This window comes from Neoarthrinium moseri, assembly GCF_022829205.1.
Source record: "Neoarthrinium moseri strain CBS 164.80 chromosome Unknown scaffold41_Wmoseri_CBS_16480, whole genome shotgun sequence".
Classification (NCBI taxonomy): domain Eukaryota; kingdom Fungi; phylum Ascomycota; class Sordariomycetes; order Amphisphaeriales; family Apiosporaceae; genus Neoarthrinium; species Neoarthrinium moseri.
In genome coordinates, this window is record NW_026055155.1 from 231,336 (window position 1) to 257,173 (window position 25,838).

The window sequence follows — 25,838 nt, forward strand, 5'->3', positions numbered from 1 at the left end:
AAGTTGGAGCTTAGTGACCCCTGTCGCCGATCTGCAGCGCCTTTCCCCATCACACCCCATCAAATTGGCGTCCTGCCCCAGATCTTTCGACCTCGTTCGACCTCTGCCGTAGCTTTCTCCTTTCTTAACCCCTCGAGCCGCCGGACCGAGACCCAGTATATTCGCGCTGGCTCCCCTCTGAGCCTCCCGCGTTCCACTAGACTCGTCTACGCTACGATACAGTAAAGCACAGCACAGCTCGTCACGTCACAGACAGCACGGCACGGCACAGCACCATGGACGTCGCCTACAAGCAGCATGCCAGCCCGGCCAGGCGAAAGAACCGCTCCTCGACCAACCTCAACCATTTGACTTTGGCGCCCCTCACCTCCAAGCTTCCTCTCGCTGACCCGGACGACCTGCCCGAGTTTGTAGCTTCACCACTCCAGCACAACGTGTCCTACCTGCAGGGCAAGTCAGCCCCCACCACCCCAAGGCTGCTTGCACGGTCGCCCGCCAGGGGCAACTCGCGGAGCCGCCAACCCTCGGCCCACGAGCCGAGGACGGACACGCTGCCCAAGAGCAAGTCCGCTTCTCACTTGGCCGGCATAAGCAATGGCCAGCACAAGGGCGCCGGCTCGTTCACGCCCACAAGCCGCCGGCGCAAGGAGGACCACTCGTCCTTCTCCATAGACGACCGCAACGACAGTGACTGGATGCTACGAGCCGGGGCGCTGATCAGCACAGAGGCCCGGGAGTTCAAGGGCCAGGCGTGGCTGGTCTCCAAGCAGAGCTCCACGAGCCTGACCGGGCTGCGTGATGCCGAGGAAGAAGCCTTCGAGCGCGAGCTGGCCAGGGAAAAGGAGCTCGCCAGCAGACGGGGCAGCCGCCGTGGAAGCCTGGCCGCCGAGGACATGATGACCGCGCCCAGCAGTCGGCTCGGCAGCCGCCACCACAGCAGAAGGGGCAGCCGGACTCTACCAAGGACACCGCTGGACCGCCAGACGGACGAAGGCTATTTCAATCAGGTCGTGGTCTCAGAAGAGTACATTCAAGGCCCTGATTTCGTGGGCCTAGATGAGAAACTCGAGGCTATAGAGATCGACACGAGCCAAGCAGACGAGGCAACGGTCAGGAGGCTCGTGAAGCGCGAGAGCGTGGGCAAGGGCTCCTGGATGGGCAACTTGATCGGCTGGTCTCTGTTCTCGGTTGAGGAGAACGAAGAGGAATCGGACAGCGAGGACAGTGTTTCCGACAGCGAAGAGAGCGGTCACTTGGAGCGGAGTGCGAGCACGAGGCATCTCGAAGGCATATCGAGTGTCCCGGAACCACGTATACCCCCGCCAAAGTCAGACGATGGCGGCTGGCAAGATGCTGCCTGGCTGCTGAGCGTGGCAAGCAAAGTAATGTTTTAGGAGGTCGTGTCAATATCACAATATCCAAGTGACCCCAAAACATAAGGGCCCTGCCACTTGTGCATTTACCTTTTAATATGCGTACAGAAGCGGATGTCCATGAAGAAACCCGAGGGTTTGATGATAATTTTGTACCTGAAGTTTGCAAATCGTACGTGAGGCGAATTGCACGACCATGAAAAGTGTAGCCAGCCCCTATAGATCCATACTCGCAAACCATGGCGACACGAATTGACGATACAAGACATCGACCGATCACAAAATATCCGGTCCGTAAGCAGAAAAAGGCCTAGTCGAATGCAGATAGTTCTTCTACTTACACAACGTATATTGTGATGCTTATCATTCTAGCATCCTAGTGGGAAGACGCGTGCGGTTGAAGTAGACAGACGCTTGCGATCCTCGGTAGTAACTCCCGGGCATTGCGTGCTCGCTGAAGCACACACTACCCGAGATCATCACCGCCACCCACGTAGAAGATGTTATAGCTTCCTGTGGCTTGGCAAAAGTTCAGTGATACGCAGCAGTACCGAAAACGCCATGTGGATACTCGGTGCTTCGGTCCAGAGCAGTCCTGACCTACTACTGGGCGCTTGGGGGTGCCGAAAACAGGTTTTTGGGTACGTGACTCTGCATACGCATGCGGACTCTGAGATGCTTCGTACGGCCGGAGATAGACGGTAACCAGACCGTCGCCATCCCGTCAGTCACCGTCCATGCCCACCGTGAGATTCTCCCGTCGCGGAGCCAATGTACTTTGGCCCTTTGGTTTTCCACATCTTTGAGGCTTGCTGAGCAAGCTTCGAGGTTAGATCAGAGGATGTCAAGGCTGGCAGCTGTTCCTATCGCATCCACTTGGCGCCTGCTAGAGTTTGGGACCATGCCGTTCCCGCTCTGTTCACCCCAAGTATGGGTTCGGCATGAGTTTGCGAATTTCAAAAGAGATTAGAGCCCAAAAACGTAAGGAAAACGAGAGACTCAGCATGCCGTGGTAAAATCAACAGCGTAGTTAGAAGACAAAGACGCCGATGTTTCGTCCAAATGCCATCACGGCGATGCCGGCCGTATGCCGTTTGAACAAGTCTTTTACCGAGAGACAGGTTGGAAACTTGTTAGAATCCACGGTGCTGGATCTACTCCGCCGTGGAGTCTGTTGCATGAGATAGCCGGGCGCCAACGCGAATGGTATGGATTCTCGCCTATCATGGAGACGTCCCCATCTGTAATGGCTGACCTCACCTCAAGGACATGCTGGTAAAGAACGGCGACTGCACCTTCATGACGGTGGACACGTGGGCTGTGATCGTACCTAAGTCGGTACTGATTGTGATCAATCCCGCCCAAGTATGTGACAGGATGGGGAAAAGTGTGCGGGTATAGGCCTATAGTCTAGCTATACCGTTCTCAAAAGCTATCCCAAGTACCCTATAAGAAGTTAATACGACGTAATCCCGGGTCTTGAAATTTCTTGGCCAATCCGTTAGAGAAAACCCGGCAGTCTGTGAAGCACTGAAGCGGTCAGAGATGAATCAGTGTTTCTTCTCAGCGTCAACATGAAAGAAAGTCTGATTGTAAATAAAAACGTGTTAACATGATACTTCATCATCATGCTTCCAGAAGATGCAGCAGCGGGCCTAAAGATAGAACAGTTCTCATCATCTTCGGTCACGACCCCTGTTGCTCACCTCTCAGCCCTTTCAAACCCATAACAGCCTTCAGTAGAGTGGAAGTTAAGTGTACAGTGTGAGTAAACACAGTAGACTTGCAGAACGGCTCAAAGGGTCCCAGACCCCTGACGTGGCTCGGGGCACCGAATGAGACGTGCTGCAGGGTGACACCTATGACGATGGCCCTTCCTAGAGCGGTATGACGTCGGCAAGCCTGCAGATTTGGTGCATGGCGCCCCACAGCGACGCCTGAACTGAAAGCCCTGGGAGCGACGACGGCTGGACGGCCGACAAAAACTGTGGATGACAGGCTTCGAGAAGGAGTCTGGCGCAGGTGGTTACGGAGCAGAGCTCGGACGAGGAATTGGGAGGCCGGGAGGTCCTCAGGATCCGTCCGACTAGGGTGACTCCTGTAGCGTACCTAATCTGTTAGTCACGGTTGCTTCCATCTCCAGTTGTCGGATCGCGTGCCCCTGGGCGGCCCACTTGGGAAGACGAGGTAGTATGGCACCCATCAAATACGTGTAGGCCGGCAACCGGGGCGCTTTCTTCAGCATCATGTTCTACATTGGCCTGTCCTTGAGAGGTGGTGTTCCGCTGGATAAGAAGGACCCTGCATGACGATACATGACTCGCTCGTTCAGCCGTCTTCATGGGTTGGCATGCGCTGGCATGTCAATATATCATTGTGAAAGGCGCGTCGGTAATTATTGAAGCTTGTCTCCAAGAAAATAGGTATCGCAATAGCCCAATCGTTTCAACCGCGAAGACGCTTCCATAAAGCGACATCCTGGTTCCGGCGCCCTTGCAAAACGAGCCAGGTATGATGCAGTCAGACGTCAGCCATGAGAACAACGCGCTGGGGAGCAGTGGTCTAGAAGCGGGTCGATGCTGCTGAGGGGGGCCAAGAGAACCGGAGATGGGGTGTTGGACAGCTCAGGGTGGACGCGCCTGACGAAAATGAAGCTGGCGATGAAATCATGAGAAGTACAAGGCAAACGATCCCCAGGCGCTACTGGGCTGCCGGGTCGAGAGGCTTGTGCGTCGTAGGTGAACTGGCCAGGGTTGGATATATGATATCCGTATCCAGGGTCCAGAGGGAGGCCAGGACCGGGAGTCGGGGGGGACAGTAGAGGGGAATTCGAGTGTCGATCCCCAAAGCCTCGCATGCGTTTATATAGACTTTGCGCGAGGAATGGCGTAGGTAGCGGTGCCTCTGGCTGCCCCGCCCGGTCAGCAATCTTGTGCGTGATCCAAGAGGAGCATGGGACTGGCGTGAATCGCAGGGTCGAAACCGGAAGGTGAGGCAGCACGGGCGGCGCGACGATGGGTTTGATGGGTGTTGACGGGTCGACACGACCAGACTGCAGGATGCAATCGTCCCGGGCCCAGGGTGTTTTCTTCCCTTCTGTCAAAGGAATGGAAAGGCAGGCTCCACGAGGACCCGGTGCCGCTTCGCGCTCACGGGGGGTCCAATAGTGCGGGTTCTTAAGACAGTTTGTACCGGGATGGTTGTCTACGGAGTACAAGGCGACGCGGATCTATCGTCAGGCGTTGTTAGATCCGGCTCAAGTTTGTGTTCTAGTTTGAACCCCACAACACTTGTCGAGGCTGATCCATTTCGTCAACCGTCGCGACACACAAGGCACACGCTTCCCCTTCCTTCCCTCGGGTCCCTTTTTTAAGTTCGCTTTTCGGATTTTCCCAGCAAAATCGAAGCTCGTCCGTCCTGTCAGCGGCCCCAAGTCCCCGGGCGCAAATCGGTCTGCTACTATTGATAATCCAGGGTCTCTCGCTAGTGAACGAGCCCGTCCAAGCCAGCCCTCCCCCGGAGAGGATCTCTTCTAACAAGGTAAGGTAGCCAGGCCACAGGCCACTTGCGTGAGAGCTGCAGGCCGACGGAGCAGCCCAGTCCCAGGTCCTCAGCTTCGCGACCCCTTCCCGGCGCTCCCATGCCAATCCAATGAACCACCCCGTACAGTACTGTACTGTACCGACTGCCCAGGTGGCCGTGGCGGACGAGACGGCCTTCTTCCACCTGATATTTCCCCCCCATGATCCCTCCAACCACACCACCTTCCCTGCCTGAATCCAGCATAGCTGGCACCGCAAAGCCGGTTCCTTCGCTGACCCACGACACGACCCCCGACCGCACACACTTTCTGTCTATTCACCCTCGCCCTCGACCCCACTCCCAAAAGCCTTCTCGCCCTGGACTCCGGTGCGTGTTGTCTGTGTGTGCCGCCCTTTTAACCACGCCTGCCGACGTGACGCTTGATTCCTTCTGGCGAAGCAACGTCCTGCGGCTCCCCTAACCTAAACACTCCCAGACCGCCCCCCCTTTCGCTTCGCTACTCCTGAGTCTAGGGTCGATCCCTGAGCCCACTGCTGACTGCCCGCCGTCTTGGTTGAACACTTTTTTTCTGACGCCCGACCTTAGCGCCCAAAAGGAATAGCACCCGAGGAGAGGGGCCATCGTGCTGCTTGCGCATTCTTAGATCAACATGGCTAGCGACAATGTGAGTTTGGAACGGGCATCGTGTGGTGCCAGGCTTTCGACAGCAACCCCGAGTACTGACGCGGCTCGTCACAGCTTGATGGAGGGGACCCCAATCTCCCTGACCTGGGGGATGCCATCGACACCGTCACCTTCGGCCAGATCCTGGAGATGGACGATGACGAGAGTGATCGCGAGTTCAGCCAATCTATCGTCCAGGGCTTCTTCGAGCAAGCCGAGGAGACCTTCGAGAAGATGGACAAGGCACTGTGAGTAGTCCTCGAGCCCACGGCCTTGGCCACCAAAATGACAGCAGCCGTGCCCCCCTTTTTCTGGTTCCCGCAACGTTGCCTGGGAGGGTGCCTGGGAATGCCGTTAGCTTTTTTGAACAATTGCTGACTGTTTGTGTTCTGTCTTCCAGAGAGGAAAAGGACCTTGAGGAGTTGTCCAGGTTGGGCCACTTCCTGAAGGGTTCGTCTGCCACCCTTGGGCTTACCAAGGTCAAGGACAGCTGTGAGAAGATTCAACGATACGGCAAGAAGGAAAATGAGAACGGATCGCCGTTGACTGATGAGAAAGTGTGCCTGGAGAAGATTACCACAACCCTTGAGGCTTGCAAGAAAGAGTACCACGAGGCCGAAACGATCTTGAACAAGTTCTTCGGCAATGCCTAGACGGCCAGGGCAACACGGACAAGAAGACTTGGTACGGACTCATGTTCGACTCCTGGCCGTTCAGGTCCTTCAAGCATTTTCCTTCGCAGGCTCCTTCACCGAGGAGAGGAAGTTGTGCTTCAGAACTCGACTTGGGGCGACCCCGGCGGTGGACACTGTCCGGCCGCCCATCTCAAGTTGACTTCAACGATACCCATCTCTGCACGGGCCGCCTTCGTTCGTAGTTTTCAGGATAGACCGGATGCTTGTTTTCAGGAGATGATACGATGCAAGCTTTGGTGTTATAGAATCTCGCGCGCCAGAGTCTAGGTCAAGAATGCACGTAACTTAGGTATCAGGGGTTTCGACTCCTTTTATATCAGTCAGAGCATCTGCCGGAACGCGTGACATGCAGAGTTGCGAGCAAGGCTGTTTATTTATTCATTCCAATGGCTATGTACTTTCTCTACATTGCGGCTTGCCTACCTATAACTCCACCATCAAGCATGTGTCTTGTCATCGCACGACGTTGAGGCCAGGGTTGTTGTGCATAGGCAGAGAAAGCCTCAGACTAGTTCGCCAGTGACGACATACCCTCCCCCAGGGGACCACACCCCTACGTCATCCGTGCAGCTCTGCCAGTGACGTAATGTTGTGGGCGAAGCCACTCGAGAAATATTCTGCTCTGTTGCAGACAATGGAACGCGATGAAGTCGGGCCTTGGACACAGAGTTGGGATTTGAAGATTCTGCTTCGTAGCAGACGTGGTGTCGGAGGCGCCTTGGCTTCTGCTTTGAAGCAGATCCCTACTCTGCTGAGGGGCACTTCTAGTTAGTACACAAATTTCTAAGGGTCCAGAAGAGGAGGGGTTGTTCCCCCCTGACCCATTGGGATCACCGGAGCCGGATTCATATTCGGCCAGTCTACTCCGTGCTCAGCCACAGCCAAACTCGGCCCTGCACTTTCGAGGGTCTTGTGAGCCTCGTTCCATCCATATTGTTAGTCAATGTCCAACGGCAAACCGAGCTTGGACCCAGGTCAGATCACAGTCGGAAACAGCCTTCCATCCAACTGACGCAGAAATTCACTTGAATTTTTCTTTTCTCCAACGCAATTCAGGTTTTGTATTGAGAAGCTCTCCCAATCGGTTGGCGCGCAAATCCAGTTTGAGTCCCTCTTGAAAACCCCCGCCTTGAACGTGACAGTCCCTGGCAAAGACAACCAAACGGGACATTTACATTCTCGCCGGAAGTACGTGCTATATGGGAGAGGGAAAAGAAAAAAAAAACCCAGGTCGCATCTCAACAACTAGTTGGATCCAATTGAACTTCGAGTTGATCCTGCGAAGAGAATAGTAGTCAGACTGCCAGCTTCGCCCAGGGCGCCAGCAGATCATTCTGAGTCGGGCGGAACACAACAGACTATACAATCACATCATTAGCCAACTGCCCACTCTTCGCCTTGTACTGCAGTCGACCACTGCCCAAAACCGGCTTGCACGGGGCAGCTGATTGGAGCTTGTGCATTTGTACTCGGCATCCCCTCACAGCTAACGACGATCAAAACTCACAACCAACGCTTTTGAGTCTGTCATCAAGGGCCTCCTCAACCCACTCCCGGCTGGCCAACGACATTCTCACGGGCTCAATCAGAATTCAAACCAGCCTCGCCCCAAAAACAAGCGGGATAGAAGAGCAGCCGCAATGCCCCCCAAAACCCCTAAGCGATTTCCCACTCATTTCCTGTGTATTCCACTTGTTACGACATCGTCACGGCCCCAACTAGCCTCTAGCCTCGAGTCTTTCAGCGCAGATGTCACCAGTGCGGATAGTTTTGCCATACCTGCCGGTGCGATCCGGCCCGTTGGGACATTGCATCTCACGCTGGGAGTGATGAGCTTCCCGAAGAACGAGGGCCTAGAAAAGGCAGTAGAATTGCTCAAAACGATTGTCCCAAGGCGCATAATAGCCAACATCAAAGCCGCGGCGCCCGCCAAGGATGGACAAGAAGCAGACGGCACACCTCCACCATTGCTGTCCGTCACACTCAAAGGCATACATTCGATGCAATCTGCTTCAAAAGCCACCACACTCTACTCGGCTCCAGAGGACCCTGATGGGATACTCCAGAAATTCTGCGAGGAAGTCAAGAAGACGTTCGAGGAGGCTGACGTCATGGAGAACGATAAGAGACCTCTCCTCTTGCACGCCACCATCATCAACACCATTTATGTCAAGGGCAGGCGCCAGGGCAAGAAGCACGAGAAGATAACCATAGATGCCCGGGGTATCCTGGATCGTTACGATGACTACGAGTGGATGCGGGATGTGCCTGTCGAGAAGATAGCCATCTGCCGAATGGGTGCCAAGGATGTAGAGGACAGTGACGACAAGGCCTATGAAGTCGAAGCAGAGATTGACGTAGAAGGGACGGAATGAAGGGGTCCAGCGCCTGCAATCTGAACATTGGTCTACTGCTTTGAGTATACGGCGAAAAACAGTGTCTTACATGGGGCCCCTTCAGATATACTCGAGGCCACCAGGAGGTTCGTTTCAACCATTCGGACCCAAAAAGTAAAGAGAACTCGGGCGATGGACCTCCGGGGCAGTATCGCCGTGTCTGGCGTGGTCAATAATACGTTTACATACATGTCTGGACATGGATGACTGCTTAGTCAAGGTACCTTGACCTGCCTATTTGTGCATCTATGGTTGATTCGCTAGCTGGGTACCTTGCGCACCAGGGATGGAGGCTTATATCAGCCCTAGGCTGGTCCCCTAAGCACGCCGGATATAGCGTTGGTCTCACCCCTCTCCAGCCGTCGGGTGTCTTTTGGAGCTTGCCCCCATGTCTCCCCACTGCTGAGGGGCAGCCTAACAATAGACCTCCCGTGTTACATTATCAGCCTTGCCTCACTAAAACACCAGCCTGTTACCAGGCAGCTGCCAAATCGACCACAACTCGCCATCAGCGTCGCGTGCTTAGCTATAAAGACGAGGTCGGGTCGGCGGATCATGTAGCAACATCATCATTGAAGAGACCGAGGTCAATCGCATCCTGCCTGCCAACCCAACGCCCAAGATGGCGAGCTCCGACAAGCGCCGCGCCGCCACGTCGTCTCACGCCGCCCGCTCATCCGCCTCTTCTCGGAGTAGCAGCATCATAGCGCCGCCGCCGCGCGCCCAATTGGGAAACCCGCCACCCTCCTCGTCTTCCCCGGGGCCGGAGAACGACGGCAACGACGCGGGCAGCATCAAGGAGGGCAGCATCAAGGAGAAGGAGTCGGCCGCCGCGCTGCTCAAGGAGAAGGACGACAAGATCGCCGAGCTCAAGCGCGGGCTGCTGGAGGTCGAGGCCGAGTTCGCCCGCCAGGTAGAGCGCCTGAGCCAGAACGAGAGCGAGACGGCCGCCTTCTGGCAGGCCAAGCACTCGAACCTCAACCAGCAGTTCCTGCGCACCGACACGGAGCTGCGCCTGCTGAGGGCCGAGATCGACGTCCGCGAGGGCGAGCGCGAGGAGCTCAAGGAGGGCTGGGACCTGCTCAAGCGCGAGATCAAGGCGCGCGACGACGAGATCCGCAGGCTCAGGGGCGACCTCGTCGGCTTGAAGAAGTGGCTGAGCACCAACACCCGCTCCGACGAGCAGGAGAGCGATGACCTGTTTGGGAGCGACATGACCAGGCTTGGGAACGGGCTGCAGGAGTGGGCTATCAAGCACTTCAGGAGGGCTAAACTTGGTGAGTCCTATGGATCATCTTGGCTTTCATGCTGCGCCCTTGGGCCATCTCACCTTGCCGTGGTACTGACCTTGAACACAGATCTATCAAAGGCAAGCCAACCTGTTGTTCACGAACTCTCGCAATTAGTGCCAATGTACCAGGAGCTAGCATCCACTGCCAAGCTGCCATTGCTACAGTCAATCATCTCGGCCATCCTTGTGGAGATGATATTCAGTGCCTACTTTGTAGGCCTGTCGAAAGATCAAGCAACACAGTTTCAACGGACAGAGGAGTGTTTGGCCTCTCTGAGTGAGTTTCATCCCGATGGCAACTCGTAGCGATGACTGACAATAGGATAGGCGGGGATGAAAACGCAAACCAGTGGCGCGCTACTACATTGACCATGATTAGAAAGGAGGCCACGCAAAAGCTGCAAGGCGAGACGAATGCCATCACCGAAGATGTCATCTCGAAAGGCAATCGAATTTTAGGCTCCATCACAGATGCCAACACGACAGACGCGCGAGATCAAGCACTGCGCGTGCTTGTGACTAGTTCGATCGACTTGGCTCGGAGGTTAGCGGTGCAGAAAGCCGTGTTTCAGGTAACGATGCCACAGATCTTACCTCATCAGAAGATTATATTCGATTCCACAGAGATGGAAGATATTGGTGGCGAGGACGAGGATAGCCTCACAGCAAGAGAAATATGTTGTGTAACGTTTCCCGGCATCGTGAAATCTGGGGACGAACATGGGAGCCATCCACAATTCCGAAATATAGTGGCGAAAGCCAGGGTGCTTTGTAGCCCGGAATGACCCATCCAATCAAACAAGAAACTCTTGCTAAAGAAGCGGTGGGCTTAACAATTAAGCTATGCGGCTAGCACTTATTGGCGTTTGTTTGCATCCATTACGCGTCCATGAGGCTCCGGCTCTTGGTATTTCACTGCAATCTCGTCTAGAATGGGAATCGGCACAAGCAGCTCCTGCGTCCCAGGTTAACGGGAGCAATACTTTGCGACAAGGCCGGCAGTCGCCGCCTCTAGAAAATTGGAAGCCAGCCAGAATGCGTTGATCCGGGTTCACCGGTTGACTGAGCTTGCCGTACGGAGGTTGACGTGATGACTAATCCTAGTTTGATGGTGCCGGCTATACGAGGGTGGGCGGACCTCAAACGAAAAATTAAACGGGGGGCCGTCCAAAGAACCCCGACACTTGAGGCTCTGCGGCCAACTCTCACACGGATACAGTAGGAAAGAACCGGGCAAAGGTCGCAAGCCTGGCAAGGGCCCAATGGCGTTGGGTAGCGACGTGCGCATGCATAACACCCCGCTACGAGCCCACCATAGCCGCCCGGCCAGCATCTCAGACCTGCACCCCAACAGCGGGACTTGACGCCAACGTAGCAGCGTGAATTTGCGGGAAAGTGGCACACTGTCATGATTCACAAACACATTCATCTGAGAAGTCACTATCATGGGACTCGGTGTACGCGAGATTGTCCTGTCGTACGATTGCTGCCCAACGTACAAGCCGCTCTGGCCGTGCTTTATGCAACCTCTTAATGCTTCCCTGTCGAGTCAGCATTTGTACCGAGGATAACCTATTCGTACAAGTCCGCCCACAGGAGGAGCGGTCCGGTGAATGTGGCAGGTGTTATAGCCGGTATTATAGCCTCCATCTCAACGCAGTTTGTCTGGGTAGAGCTGGCTTTTTGGCCAGTGAGCATTGCAACATTCGCAGGGGTTGTTGTGTGACTAGAGAGTCGTTACAGTGCAACCCTATAGGCTTACGATGAGTCGACTATGAAGCCACGGGTGTGAAGGAGGCCCTTACTCTATACCAGAGCCATCAAACTCACCTAGTACAAGCCAGCGCTGAGTTACAACAGCAGATCGGAGCGCCGCATAGTTGTTGGTTGATTGCCATGTGACTCACGACATTCTACAAGACGCATGATGCTATACTGCAGTCTCCACCCTCTAGCAGCAGCAAGCAAGGATCAAACAACCACAATTGGATTCCGGCGCCCCGAGCTCTCTGACAATGCACAGGCGCAGGAAATCAGCGCTGTAATGGTTCGCTCCCCAAGACTGAGTACAGCGACTCGGCTCGAGGTGATCCCCAGATCACGAGTATCTTGACTCATGCCACCTGTTGCAGGCTTCCGGGACAAGGGAAAGGAACGAAGCTGTCCAACACCTGTGTCACTCCCATCATGCACGCGAGGCGAGTCGTCACAAAACGGCAACAACTCGTCTGACAGCCTTGGTTGCGACCCGACCTAACCCCACGCTGCGCTCGGGTCTGAGACATACATGACAAGTCGTCGTGTCCCGAGTTTCTGTAGGGCTGGCTGTTTCGTCGTCTTTGTCATGCCAGCCAGTCTTCAGACAGACTAACTAGAACTGATCCATCCGACGGCGCGTTTGCCAATCCTAGCACTTCCGCTGCTGCAGTGTCGATCGTCGGGTAGAGCTTTGGCTAGCGGCGCAAGCCCGTGTGCCAAGTGCGGGCGAGACGCGGATGGGATCGTCTGCAATATGCCAGTTAGCGAGCCAACACTACTAAACGTATGAGTATGAGTTGGCACAAGCCCCTCTGATATTGATACTTACTCGAGCTGCAAATATGACAGCTAAAGCGGCCGTGTCCGTCAAGGATGCAAATGCGGTGGAGCGCGGGAAGCACCCGAGGAGCCAATAGAGCGGCCCTGTAAAGGCACCTCTAATCCTCCCACTCTTGTAAACCCCGGAATCCCCCCTGGGTGCTTTATAAACGGCCAGCAACTTCCCCGGGCCCGGGACGGATCTCATCAGGACGACAGAGCAACCAAAAAGGCGATCATTCCCTGCTGCCCTTCCCTCTCTTTTCTTCATCGCAACCCACCTGACGCGTCGGACGAACCAAACGCTGCGCTCTATTTTGCGTCTCGAGTGAGAAGACGTCCGTGATACCATCAGGGCAGTGCCGCCCATCAAATTAGAAGCTTGTGCGGTCGCAGACACACTCTCGTCGTCAACCAGGAAGCTCCCCACCTTCCCCAATCTCTACTCTCTGCCACGTCGTCCGCCCCCGGTGCGAGTTCGCTGTCGAGAATCGGATGACTCTGGGATTCTCCCACGCCGCTTCTGGTTCGGACCCCTCCCCCATATTTCCTGCCCGCGTCACCGTCGCGAGCCGATCCACGACTGTCCCGCGGCATCCAGAGCTGGCTCGACAGGCGCAACCAACCAGCAAAGCACGGTGAACAATCGTCTCTTGGCTCTGTCCAGCAGTACCAGGCCTAACCCTCCCGCGTCAACACCTCTCTCACAACTCACCGCCCACCCAAGCGCATCGGTGTCATCATGGCGGCGGCATTCAACATGGACGAAATCTATCGTCTCGTAGACGATCTGGCGCAAACAACCGACCGCTTCTCCCAACTGAACGCAACAGGATACGCACCTCCCACTCCATCCCATGCCGAAATCAACATCCCCGACTATCGCATGCTGCCCGAGCTGATGCGTAGCTCGGCCGGACCCAGACAGTCTCGACATCGCCGGCCAACAAGTCAGACGACATCCTCTACCAGGTACAGCAGCACCTGGGACCGTTCCTCATACCAGGGGTCGGCAGGGTCGTATCCGTCGACATCACCCTCCACCAGACCGTCGAGACGATCTCTACCCGAGAGTGTCGTTGGTCGTATCGCTGCCAGACTCCCGAACCAAGGCATATATGTACTACCATGCGAATTTGCCGCGTATACTGGCTGCGACGCCAGCTTCGACCTGGAAGATATCGACAACTGGATAGAGCACACCATCTCCCATCTCCACGATAGACCGCCTCCGAAGTCCATGTGTTGGTTCTGCGACGAAGTCGACTATCATGCAGATAAGCATAGGTTCGATGCGAGAACTATTTTCGAGTATCGAATGCACCATATTCGCGATCACATCAGAGATGAGCGCTATACAGTCTGGGACATGCGCCCTGACTACCACTTTATCGACCACTTGGATAAGTACGACATCATCGGGAAAGATGTTATCGATACGGCTCGGAGCTGGTGCGAGGGCCCCAGTAGAACCATGGAGGGTATTTATAACCATGACTTTATTCCTCCTTCGCAACCCCGCTCAGAGTACGTCCCCTACGACACAAGAGCAGAGGACAGGGAAAGGCAGCGACAGCAACGGAGACAGCGGCAGTCAGCCCGTGGACACCGCTAGTCGCTCGCCAGCTCGACGTGTGCTGGCCTCCGTCTTTCTCCATCGGTCTCGGAAATAGCGCTGGTTGCATGATACCCCATGAGTCGTTTAGAGAAGGGTCAAGGCTTGCATGAACACATTTCAAGCAATGATGAGGTTGGTTAGCGGTGAAACTCGGGGATTTTGACTTACGATTGTCATTACCGAGCTGAAGAGAAGCATACAGGTTCGTTGGTATATATGCCGGGCAAAGTCAGACTCGGATGTCTTTTCGGTGTTTCTTTTCTATTCGATGGTCTTTTCCTTAAGCTCTGCAGCCATCCGCGAATCGGGGTTTGCCTTGATGAGTCAGTTGCCGACACAGCCTGCGGATTAGTGCGGTAGGGCTGCGTGCATTTCTTAATTGGTCATGAGGCGGTGTATTGTTGCATTGGGCAGCGCTGGCAATGGTGCCTCTTGCCAATGGGACCGGTTTGCCTCGTTGGACAAGCTGTATGCAGACCTGCTGAACGAGTCTGTCGGGAATGGTGGAATTTTTGAGGTTTTGTCATTCCCTTTTCACTGGAAGAAGGATGATGGTGTTGGTCAGCCCAACGCGGAGTGCCGGCCACCGTGGCGCATGTTGCGTGTGTTGCGCGAGATCACATGTTGACAGACCACCAGTGAGCCCGTGTCCTAGTCAAGGCAGGAGGTCACCTGCTCCTTGTGAAGGGCTCATCAGGTGGCGTCAACATCAACAAGCAAGGCTGCCGGTACGAGAATGATTGACATTGGTCATGTCCAACCAGCAAATCGGAGTTGTCATAGGGTATAACTCGGTGGATTTCTTTCTTTGATATCACGGGATGATGCGACCCTCCAAATTGATACGACGAACAATGGGATCAATGATGATACGTGCAACGTGGAGAACACCACTCAATCAAGAATGAGAGATATGAATGAAAGAAGATTTCCCTTCTCAATGACCGCGTGTGCCCTTTTCAATTCCTGTTGGAGTGCAACAGGGTTAGCCATCAGGCCGCCGCATGGCCCGTCCCAACTAATAGCAAACCTTGTCACCCCCCAAGAACCTTGCTGCTGCACGGCCATAGCAACCTGATACAGACACCTATGGCCACTCGATATAGCAAGTTTGTGCTTTTTCTCGACAGGCAAGGGGGCGAGTTTTTTTTTTTTTTTTTCGTAATCGCTGGATGTCGCGGCAACAAAATGCTCAGCCTCAATCTGTGGCAAAAAATTATCGCAGCCAATCCCTTGCCGAGGAGCCTTGCCCTGAGAGCGTGTCATGCAGTCACACTCTGAGGACTTTTCGAAGTTTCACATGTTGGGGGACAGGTCAACAAAAGGAGACGAATGTACGTGGGAGGGCGTTCGGGCCTTTTTATCTTCAAGGGGGGTTGGGGAGCTCCTCGGGCCCTTCGCCCGTCCACCGCAGCCTGCTCTATGCAGGTGGTCCCCTCTCCTGCGCCGCTTTTATACTCTGAACATGGTTCGCCTTCGCCCGACTGCATAGTAGTATTACGGGGTCTTGGCACTCGGTCTCCGAAGCCTTTTCTATATGCCCTGATAGGACCTCTTCCTGCCATTACTCCGTAAGCCGGGGCCATTCCTAACCCCGTGGGGAGATGCTCGGTCCTGGGAGCTAACACGATACCCTACAACCCGACCGCGACGGCTGAGCAAGCTTACACAAGGATCAAACAGTCGCAATATAGACGTAAGTAGAGCTGCGTTGGGGATAGAGTTTCGTAAATCCGTAACCAGCTCTCTTGGCGCAGCTATGTTGTGCCAATCGGCGTTCGGGACTGCTGCCTAACCAAAATATGTAGATCCGGTCAAACCGGAGTTGGGAGATAGATGGATATGGAGAAGGAGGAGGATGACCTCCCCCCTCACGGGGGCTAGGCTAGATGCGGAGGGTTTCCCATAATCAATTTTCTTCTTCTTGTATCTTTGACACCTGAAAGTGTATTGCTTTGCTCAGTGGTCTCTAAGCGTTAGCCCCCCAAGGTGGAGCCCCTAATGATCGAAGGGCGTGTGCCCTTCCATGACAAGGGGCGTACGAAGTGCCTCTAGGCCGGCTTCGTGTCTTGTTCTTGCACTGTGCTGACGAGTTGTGTGATGTTTCACGGAGGGAGACCTAGAACCTCTCGTGTGTCCTTGGATCCTCCCCCTTGATGTTGTTTGCCCAACTACCTTGGGTCATATTCAGGTATACATGCCACTTACACCGCACCACAACATCACACGCAGTGCCAGCTAACACGATCCGCTGCTCAGGTGTTTATGATAGTTCCTGTCCATCGACACAGATGCACAGATGGTCGATTGATTCACCAAATCTACGATGCCCGTCCATTACCTCTTCCGCGACCGAGCCCTACCACCCTAATCATCCACACTCACCTGTCTGAAGCTCCCTGGTCATATCTACGGACGAGACGTCGCCATTCTCCTCGATTTTGTATACATATATATGCCGAGGTTATGGCTTGGAGGCAACGCACGCGCCCTCGGGCATCCAATATACCATAGTCACGATCCGCTCTGAACCGCTGCCTAACAAAGAACAAGGAATCTGTGAACCTTCACGGGTATACTTTGTGCTCTCGCAAGAAACACTAAAGCCTTTCTGTTTTAATCTTGCCTATTCACGTCGTTGACATGCCATACCCTCCGTGGTCTCTTCAACGTGGAGCCAAAAGGGAGAGATGCTTCCAACCAAGTTGCACTTGACTGATCGAAGAGCCGTGTCTGCCTTGGCACGTCTCGGAGAATAGTGATGGCACACTATGTCCGTCTCCAATAGTGAATCTTGCAGACGCACCAAATTCATCAATCCGACTTGTGCTAAGTACTAGTCGGCCATCTCCTAGCTCAAGCATATGTGTCTGAGGGTCAACACCAAACAATGTAGCCTTTGATGGATGGGTTTCCCAAACCTACCCGCCCTCAATCCGATTGTGTGGTGAAACGTACCACGTCTGTATAAAAAGGTGGAACATATCAAAGACGATAATATCACACTGTTCGGGTGAACCTAACGGCTGCTCTGGATTTATGGAGTTAGGTACTATATTGGGTACCCCTAAGTTCTGTATTTATATATGGATGGGCGTGATCCCTCGACGTCGGCCCAAACCCAACAATTATATCATAGCTCCACCAAGCGTGGCATCAAGTGCTATCCAAAAGCGTGGCACGTATGCTGCCATCCTTCTGATATCCCAACGGAAGCGCTCAGTGGAATTCGGCTTCCACACGCCCGTACCGCACCCCGTCCACCTTCAGCTCGAAGCCAAGCCCGGCACTGTCGACAATCATCTCGAGCGTGAAGTCCAGGTTGTCGAACTCGACGCCTCTCGTCGTCGTGAGCCGGGTGAACAGGCTTCTGGGGACGGCGCTGAGGTCGGTCGTCAGGGTGCAGACATGGACGAGCTCGCGTCCGTACGCCGCGGGAGGCTCGTCTGCCTCGCAGGCTATCAGGTCGTCCGTCACGATGAGAGACTGGCCGGGACGGAAATTCCGCGTATAATGAAACGCTATCGGAGACAAGGGCGAAATGGCCTCACCCTATCATGCACAGATTAGTAACCATCCAATCGCTCAGAGTTGCTTGGAAAATTGAGAGGCGTCGCGGAAAGAAGTAGAATCGATCCATCCCCTGTGCATGTTTCAAAAGAAAGGAAATCATTGTTCATGCCAGCGGGGCGTAGGGGTTTGAGACGAAAAGCTAACACGGAGGCAGCTCACCTTAGCAATGTGCCACTGCATGCGATCCGACACCATCCATCGCTCCCATAGGGGAGACCAGTAGCGTTCGCTGACGCTGTGCTTCTCCTCGTCGTACACGGTAGCGTACGATGTGCCGTAGTGCATGCGCGCCTTGCGCGAGATGACCATGTTTCCCTCGAGGCCGCGGAGCACCGCGCCGCGCACCACGGCCGTCCAGGCGTACACCGGCTGCATCACCTCGATCGAGCCGTACTCGGCCACGGTACTACCGCTGGCGTGGGTCGGACGCTCGGTGTATGGTGGCGGTGCTGCGCTCGTGAAGTGTGCCTTCATGCGTCGATATAGGTAGTCACTTTGCCCAAAACCGCCAACAAGAACGATCCCTGATACTATGCCGCCTTTGCTGCGGACCGTGTTGACTTGGCCTTGGACGAGGTCGCAAACCTCCTTGACCACGGGTTCGAAGATCTCCTTGATTTGGGCCGCTGTGAGGACCAAGAAGCCGGAGTCCAAGCCGGCTTCCTCATCATCCGGCAACCCTGGGAAACTGATCGGTGTCAGCATGTTCGTGCTTGGTGTTATCAGGTCGGACTACTTACGGCACGTTGACTTCTTGGTACTCATCCTCATTGAAGTTCCTTTTTACGAACTCCTCAAAGTATCGCAGTCCCATCTGCCAAGTCTTACCCTTCTTCATCTTCATTTCGTCGAAACGGCCGTGGCCAAGGCGACTCCGGACATGCTCCTCGAACCTGTAATTGAGAAAGGCACTACCACATAGACCTCCGGTACCAACGGCAGATTCTTCTACGCGCAGAGGCTTCAGTGAAATAATTTTATAAGCAATCAAACTAGAACCGGTCAGTCAGAACTTGCGAATACGACTATTGTTGTGACTCACTCTACGGTGCCACCACCGGCGTCACAGACGATGAAGTTGTCTCCAACGTTGAGGTGGTTCGGCTGGATCGCCTTGAGAGTGTAGACAGCCGCAGCCTCGGGCTCGCTGATCATCTGGATGTCAGACTTGGCACCCATGCCGGCCCTTTCGGCTGCCTGAAGTGTTGTGTTCTTAGCAGCATCAGACCAGACAGCGGGACACGTGAGCACGAAGTCCACCTTGGTCGAGGCCATGAACGACTCGCCATATCTCCTCGTCAGAGTGTCCATGGTATGCTTGTAGATCTGGGTGAGGTAGTCGCTGACGGCGTCGACGACATTCTTCTCGTATTTCCTCAGCTGGGTCGCAGTCTCCTGTGGGCTGACGTAGAACGGGAGTTTCTGCGACCGGTCGAGGAAGAGCTTGATACATCGTAGCCGTGACTCTTCAGGTTTGAACTGGAACCCCCATTTCACGGTCGGGCCTGTCCCTGCCGGGGCGTTTGGAGGTGTGTCATACGAAATCTCAGTCGGGACCTTATCCGACGTGATGCCGTTGCCGCCAGGCCATGTCTTGATGATCTCAATGTCATCTGGTGTAGATGTATATACCGCTGCAACACTGTTCGGACGCGTTAGTTTCAGTTGGCCATGGCATAAAGCACACATAGCGAGCGTGGAATGGAGTAAACTCGAAGTTGCGCGGGATCTCTCAGAGAACCACCTTCGCCATCCATGTCCTCAACCTCAAGATGAGTAGAACAGCCGAGGCTGAGCACGAGCTCCATATTCCTCCGAGCGCAATGGATGGGAAGGAGGGCGCATACTCACCCGGAAAAAGTTGTACCAAAATCAACACCGACTATAAGCCGGTCGTTGATAGGGGCCAGCTCGCGCACCGGGCCATTGATGGCCTCTGCCGACGATGGCGGGGTGTAGCTCGTGAAGTACCGGTCCCGGCTATCCTGGTTCCTCTGGCTGCGACTTGAGCGGACTGGGAGGTTGAAGCTCATGGTGGCAGCGCCCGCGTGGCCAGCCTCGAGGCTCTTCTTATTGACTCAAGACTTTCTTCAATGAGAGGAGGGGAACCAGTCATACCCGAGAAGACTAGGCCACGGTCCCAAATTGCGCCCCTTCTCTGAGAAGAATACCCAGGCCACAAATGATGGCGAGACTCTGCTAGATAAAACCAATTGATTGCGACAAACCAAGAACCCAGGTTCAGGCGCAAAGATTTCTCAGCTCCAGCAGGCGTTCTCAAGGTAGGTGGCACGACACCAAATAACCGGAGGCACATACAGTAAGTCGAATGGGTACAGCGGGGCAGTGTTCCTGTCTCCGTCTGACTCGGGAGCCAATCGAGCGGCACAGCTTACGCTCAAATAACAGAGGCGAAAAGTCCTGATCTGGGCAGCAATTTCCAAAAGGCTCCGATTTGTATACAACAGACGTCACAGAAAATGCAGAGCTACCAGGCTGCCATATTCTTTTCCCTGAAAGGATCGCGGCCGATACGAGGGGCTGGCGAAAGCGCCCATCGTGTACATAATGCTGCAGTGCATTTTGTTGCTGCCTGGCCGGGGGGAAAGAGACGGCGGCTCCAGCTGGCCGCCGGCCGGTGGGCTGTGTGAATGCTGATTGTCAGCGTGAGACAGGAGTTGAACTAATAAGTTCACCCAAATAAGTTACCTCGTGCCTCCTCCGCAAGGCTCCGGACGATGTGGTGGCGCTATTTGTGACTTTGTGTGCTTCCTGCGAACCACTTCAGACGACCCCGTGCGATGGGATGCTGGCTTAGTGTTATGTAGCATTGGTCATGCTGCCCCGGAGAACTCTAAGTTTGCCCAAGCCCATCGTCCCTGCATAACGGGCTGTAGCCCGCCCGGTGCCTGGGGACAACCAAAGACTAGATGAACTCTGCCGATCTCGATTGGCATATGAGCCTTGATAGGACGGGGAATATAAGCTCTGGGTCGTAGCTTGGCGACTGGACCGTCAAGTTGCGCTTTCGAAGCGAGACACGCTCTTTTCCACCAGGACCGTTTACTGTACATGCCAAATGCCGGACTCATTCAAGGAGCCTCGACCAGCTTAAGTCACTGAGGATCAGGAAACGGAAGTGGAGGATTTGTTATATGCGATGCCGCAATGCGGGACCATTATGCCCGTGCGAAAAGGATCGTGTTCGTGTATATATATGCTTCTAAGGCCCGGGATAACAAATTATGTGCTGGCCTAGCCATTCAAAATCTCTTGCTCTTAGTTCCTGCTCGCGCTATAGGGAGACACTTCTTTGAAACAGAACCCTGCTAACCATCGCACCCAGTCGCTTCCCCTTTGTACAATATGTTTTACGAATGTTTCCAAACTGCCTTCCGCAGCGACCTTCACCCTCGCCTGAACGGAGTCAAATTCAAGTCTGCCCGTAGATGACCACGAACAGCATGCTCGTCTTCACTGAGCTCTAACAAAGGAAAATGCGCTGATAATGGGACCTTATGCCCTTTTGCAACCTCAATGTCTATACCGGGGTATTTGGTGAATGAAACAAGATAAAAACAACTAGCTTGAGTTGATAATACCAACTCTTCGGGTATTGAAATTGGCATCGGTCAAGTTGTCTTGAACCCGAACATGGTCTTCAAACGAGACCGATGCCGAATGATCAAGGCGAGGGAGCGTTGCGAAAACAATGATGCCGGCCGTGTAAATTCTCCAAAGAAAAACAAAGGCGCCCCCGAACACCGTGCCATGAGAACTGATACAACTCACGTCGCCACCACATAAGCTGAAGAACGACAACATCTCAAAATCTATTGCCCGCGGCCCAGATGCTAGCCGCTGCCGATGACGCCCACTCACTCTCCTCATACGGTGGCGTCGGCCACTTCTGGGCATCTCGGGCGGCATTCCGCTTCAGGTCCAGGGGTTTGGGCGTGATCGCCTCATGTCCGTCGCCGAATAGGACCTGGTTGCCGCTCGCGGAGGGCGAAGGTGTTGGATACGGGTTGGAGAGCACAACGTTGCTTGCCGATTGCCGAAGCCCAGGCTTTCCATCCTTCTCCATGCGCTTCATGGCACGGTGAGTCGAGTTGAGGACCTCATCAAGGAGCTCATCCTCTTCATCAGGCGCATCGTATTGATGGACACCGTGAGTTGCCTGTGCCCTTCGCGTGCGACTGGAAATAGGCCCAGTGCCTCGTGCCGCACCGATCAGATTATCAACTGATCGTGGTTGCTGGTGGGGCAGGGAATGGTGTCGCTTCAGGTTGCTGGTCGGAGTCACCATATGGCTGGGCGGAAGTGGAGCCTGGGACGCTTGTACGCCGTGTTGAGCCTCCCGAATCGCTCGATCTAGCGACTCGTAGTTCTCAATCTTTGCCGGAGCAGGCGCTGGCTGATCTATAACCATTGATGACCGGTTGCTTGCCCATGGACCACAGCCAGCTTGAGCTTCAATGTCATCGTACGCCGGAGATACTGGTGTCTGATGTCTGCCTGAGAAGCGTCTGGCGCGTTTCCGCAAATGAGAGAAGAAGCTCTCCTTGTGGCCATTCGGGGGAGAAGCGAGTCCACTGTTGCCGTTGAGTGCCCTTTCGGCTTGCTGGCGGTGGATTTCGGCGTAGTGATTCGTGCTCGACGCCACAGACAATTGCCGTCCGATTTTCTTGGCCGTTTTCTCCTCCATCGGAGCCACTCGGTGACCATTCGCATACGAGTCGTTGTATGAAGGTGTCCTATTGGAAGCTTGCGCGTGGACAGCGTCAGACAAGGGAGATATGGGTCGGATGGTTGGAAGGATGGGCATCGGTGCGACGTTTGAGGGGCCGTTAGTCCAGGTTGTGCGCTTACCATTCGGTGGGCGTGTTTTAGCTGCTTGAATCTCATCGACAGTTGACGCGTGAACAGGCGAGGGTCGTGATGCCGTCATTTCTTTGGCCGCGGCTTGTGCCGGCGTCAGCTCGGCACTCTCAGAGCGACCGATGAGTGACTTCCGGAACCATGAAGGCTTGGACGAAGTGGGAGTTGAGGAACCGTCTTTACGGCCAATCTCGGACGGCTTCCTGCCCAAAATTCTCGAGGCGGACGACTTCGGTCGTAGAGGGTCCACAGCGTCAGCAAAGTACTCATGAGCTAAAGCTTGAGTCGATGTAGGCCTGTTCTTAGGGTCCCACATCAAGCACCACGTAACAAAGTGGCTCAGAGATGCAGGCCATTGAGGTGTCTGCAGGATGGTGTCCATAGCATGGGGTGCCATCTTGGGGAACGAGAATCCAAGCTTGCCTGCTAATCTCGTTCCTTCTCTCCAATCTCCGCCACCTACACGGGCACCGGCCTTGTTGTACCAGTTCCCTGGGCTTCCCATGATTTCGCATACCCTCCATACCTGATCGACTTCGTTACCTCCCGGGAAGAGAGGCTTCAGGGTCGCAACCTCCACTGCCATGGCACCAACAGCCCAAATGTCGACGGGTGCAGAGTATTCTCCGGCACGCAACAAAACCTCAGGTGCTCGATACCATCTGGTGGATACATAAGTTGTGTAAGGTAATTTGGAGTGAGTTTCACGGGCAAGGCCGAAATCCGCAATCTTAACTGTGTACGTCGGGGGAGTCGAGGGTGGTGTAACCAATGCCGAGTAACGTCTAAAGGAGTTGGTCGAGTCTTGGTGAGACGAGGTTGAAACCAAAATGTTTTCTGGCTTTATGTCGCGATGAAAAAAATGGTGAGCGTGAATATGCTCCAATCCTTGCATAATCTGGAATAAGATGCTCTTGACGCTGCCGTTATCAAGGGCCTTGTGATCGCGCGCCTTCATGAGCTGATACAGATTGCCTTCCATATATTCCATAGCGATGTGAAGCTTCTTGCTGAAGGGGTCCAGAAATATATCAAGGGCCGGGACCAGGTGAGCGTGTGGTGGTAGCGTTCGCAGGAAAACTACCTCACGGAGTTCCAAACAGGGAGAGAATGCCTCAAAGGTCTTCTTCATAGTTTTGATGGCCACCTGTGTTCCGTTAGTTGAATGGCCCCAAATCAATACAGGCTCGCAGCAAAACTCACCACCGTGCCTCTCCGGGCCACACTGGCGCCGGCACTCCTGACTCTCGCCAATACCACACTGCCAAAGCTACCATCTCCTATCTCCTTCAATACTTCAAATCGGTCCTCAAGAGCCATTCCTGCTGAGCTATGAGGCGTAAAGGACCCCCGGTGGGTCAGGTCGTGCGCTACCGTCATTTTGGATCACGGTAGGTATTATACGGGGATAAACGGGCAAGTCAAGACGCGTGGCATGAAATAGGTCATAGACCAAAAGCAAGACCCGTGTCTGCTATCAGCGAGGCTTCCACCACGCGGTGTGCTGTCAACAAGCTCTATGGGAGAGCTTCGTTCATTTACTGGTTCATCCAAGGTAATGATGTCAAGGCTGGACGGAAACAGCGGGTGCCGAGAGAGAGAGGATATAGCGGACGAGTCGTAGTAAGTAGTCGATAGTCGGTAGTGCCGTCTTGGTTGTATTCGAGATAAGATGGAAGGAGAGGAAGGTTCAAGATACAAGCAAGTGATAGAGGGGAATGGACAGGAGGCCCTTGGATTAATAGGATGGATTAGGGGACCAGGGGAGTATGGAACCAGAATGTCGGGGTGCGGGTCTGTCAAGGCGGATTGATGTTCGAATAGCTGGGTTGAGCTTCTCGAAATATGCAGACCTTGCTAGCGCCCAAGATGCTGGTCTGTGTAATGAGCAAATGAATGAATGAAGGAACTGATTTAGATTGACCGGGCTGGTCTGGGAGGGAAAAGGAATAACTGCAGAGAGCTGGAAAAGAGCGAATAATGAGTGGGCGGGATTGTTCCGGTGCGAGTTGCCGTTGGAAGGGGATGTATATCGTCGCGATTGATGCTTTGGTGTAGCTACAGCGTAACTACCGGTCGCAGAATACTCGAGTCGCTAGATTGAGAAAACGGGCACGGAAGAGGAAGCGGTTCAGACAGGGAACAAGCAAGCGTGAGCATGACAGTTGACATCAGAAAGCTGAAGCTGCTCACTAGCCAGGCCCGGACGTTGCCATGAACTTGCCTCTGCCGTTTCGAGTTTCGAGCGAGCGAGGGTGGTGATTGTAATGAGAGGAGAAAGTGAGATGAGCAATGCTCCAACGAAGGCGCCCGGTGCCCGTCTTGCGATCACAGACAGTCCACTTCGGGGCAGGCAGCGTGCGTCCCGTCAGAGGTGTTTGGGTCGCTGGCCCATCGATAGCATGAACAGAAAGGGACCGGGGGGGAGAAGGGGTGGCCCCCCATTCGACCCCAATTTCGCTAGTGATTCGGGGACAGGACGCTGGTTCGAGCCAATCTGCCAATTTGCTATGAGACCCAGAGGAGACAGGGGTGTCGTCAAAGGGCCAGAAAACTCGGAGCGTTACAACTCGAGCGGGTTCCTGGTTATTTTAGTTTGATTATCACTTGCTCTAAATTTCTTTTTCCCCCGGCTGATGCCCAGGCGATAGGAGTGCAGCAGACCTCTGGCCCTGTGACTGTGCGTGGGATCGCTGTATTACTCGTGTTCCTGCTGGAGAGAATGCCCCGAATGCCTCCTGGGGGATGGGACGGGTGGACGGGAGGGATTTCAGGGAGACTGGCACTGGCTGGTGCGGGCCTGACCTGCCACGGGTTAGGCCATGGCGGGCAAGCGGGAGGTACGGTAAGGCAGCATGACAAAAGCCAGGAACCGTCATCCACTCGAACCGTTTGGCATTGAAGACAGTGGGGATCGGACGAAATGACGAAGGCTAAAGCGCTGATTTTCCACAATCCCAACCTAAAGTCTCCCCGTGCTCAACCACCGAGTCGCACTGTGACGACGATCCTTGGAGGCACAAGCATCTGGAACGTTTACCATGCTTGTCCATGACCGAAGACGCGGATCGCGTCGAGTCGCTTTTGGAATACTGTGGAGGTGCGTAGTCTAGTATTGTGGGCACGACGGGATAGATGCCTGTCTACGGCGGCGCGCTCCCTACAGTACGGTGCCTCGGTTCCTCTGGCAGAGAGTATGTAGTTCAAAAACACTGTTGTCTTATTAGT

General features: G+C 54.5%; 7 protein-coding genes across 7 annotated transcripts; 5 read left to right on the forward strand and 2 right to left on the reverse strand.

The window, feature by feature from the left end:
* Positions 1-275: 275 nt before the first annotated feature.
* Positions 276-1,394, forward strand: JN550_009241 (uncharacterized protein; the record flags this gene model as incomplete). Its single annotated transcript, XM_049321291.1, has 1 exon — positions 276-1,394. The coding sequence occupies one exon, from the start codon at positions 276-278 to the stop codon at positions 1,392-1,394; it is 1,119 nt and encodes a 372-aa protein (XP_049168817.1).
* Positions 1,395-5,565: 4,171 nt separating this feature from the next.
* Positions 5,566-6,232, forward strand: JN550_009242 (uncharacterized protein; the record flags this gene model as incomplete). The annotated part of the gene is made up of 3 exons (XM_049321293.1): positions 5,566-5,580; positions 5,655-5,827; positions 5,980-6,232. The coding sequence occupies 3 exons, from the start codon at positions 5,566-5,568 to the stop codon at positions 6,230-6,232; spliced, it is 441 nt and encodes a 146-aa protein (XP_049168818.1).
* A 1,682-nt stretch (positions 6,233-7,914) lies between these two features.
* On the forward strand, positions 7,915-8,649 carry JN550_009243 (uncharacterized protein; the record flags this gene model as incomplete). The annotated part of the gene is made up of 1 exon (XM_049321294.1): positions 7,915-8,649. One exon carries the CDS (start codon positions 7,915-7,917, stop codon positions 8,647-8,649), a length of 735 nt encoding a protein of 244 aa, XP_049168819.1.
* A 643-nt stretch (positions 8,650-9,292) lies between these two features.
* Positions 9,293-10,746, forward strand: JN550_009244 (uncharacterized protein; the record flags this gene model as incomplete). Its single annotated transcript, XM_049321295.1, has 3 exons — positions 9,293-9,947; positions 10,029-10,238; positions 10,289-10,746. 3 exons carry the CDS (start codon positions 9,293-9,295, stop codon positions 10,744-10,746), a joined length of 1,323 nt encoding a protein of 440 aa, XP_049168820.1.
* A 2,534-nt stretch (positions 10,747-13,280) lies between these two features.
* Positions 13,281-14,153, forward strand: JN550_009245 (uncharacterized protein; the record flags this gene model as incomplete). The annotated part of the gene is made up of 1 exon (XM_049321296.1): positions 13,281-14,153. One exon carries the CDS (start codon positions 13,281-13,283, stop codon positions 14,151-14,153), a length of 873 nt encoding a protein of 290 aa, XP_049168821.1.
* A 3,222-nt stretch (positions 14,154-17,375) lies between these two features.
* On the reverse strand, positions 17,376-19,762 carry JN550_009246 (uncharacterized protein; the record flags this gene model as incomplete). The annotated part of the gene is made up of 5 exons (XM_049321297.1): positions 17,376-17,708; positions 17,889-18,417; positions 18,470-18,721; positions 18,772-19,371; positions 19,581-19,762. The coding sequence occupies 5 exons, from the start codon at positions 19,760-19,762 to the stop codon at positions 17,376-17,378; spliced, it is 1,896 nt and encodes a 631-aa protein (XP_049168822.1).
* A 1,793-nt stretch (positions 19,763-21,555) lies between these two features.
* JN550_009247 (uncharacterized protein) lies at positions 21,556-23,990 on the reverse strand (the record flags this gene model as incomplete). Its single annotated transcript, XM_049321298.1, has 2 exons — positions 21,556-23,757; positions 23,814-23,990. 2 exons carry the CDS (start codon positions 23,988-23,990, stop codon positions 21,556-21,558), a joined length of 2,379 nt encoding a protein of 792 aa, XP_049168823.1.
* Between the last annotated feature and the right edge of the window lie 1,848 nt (positions 23,991-25,838).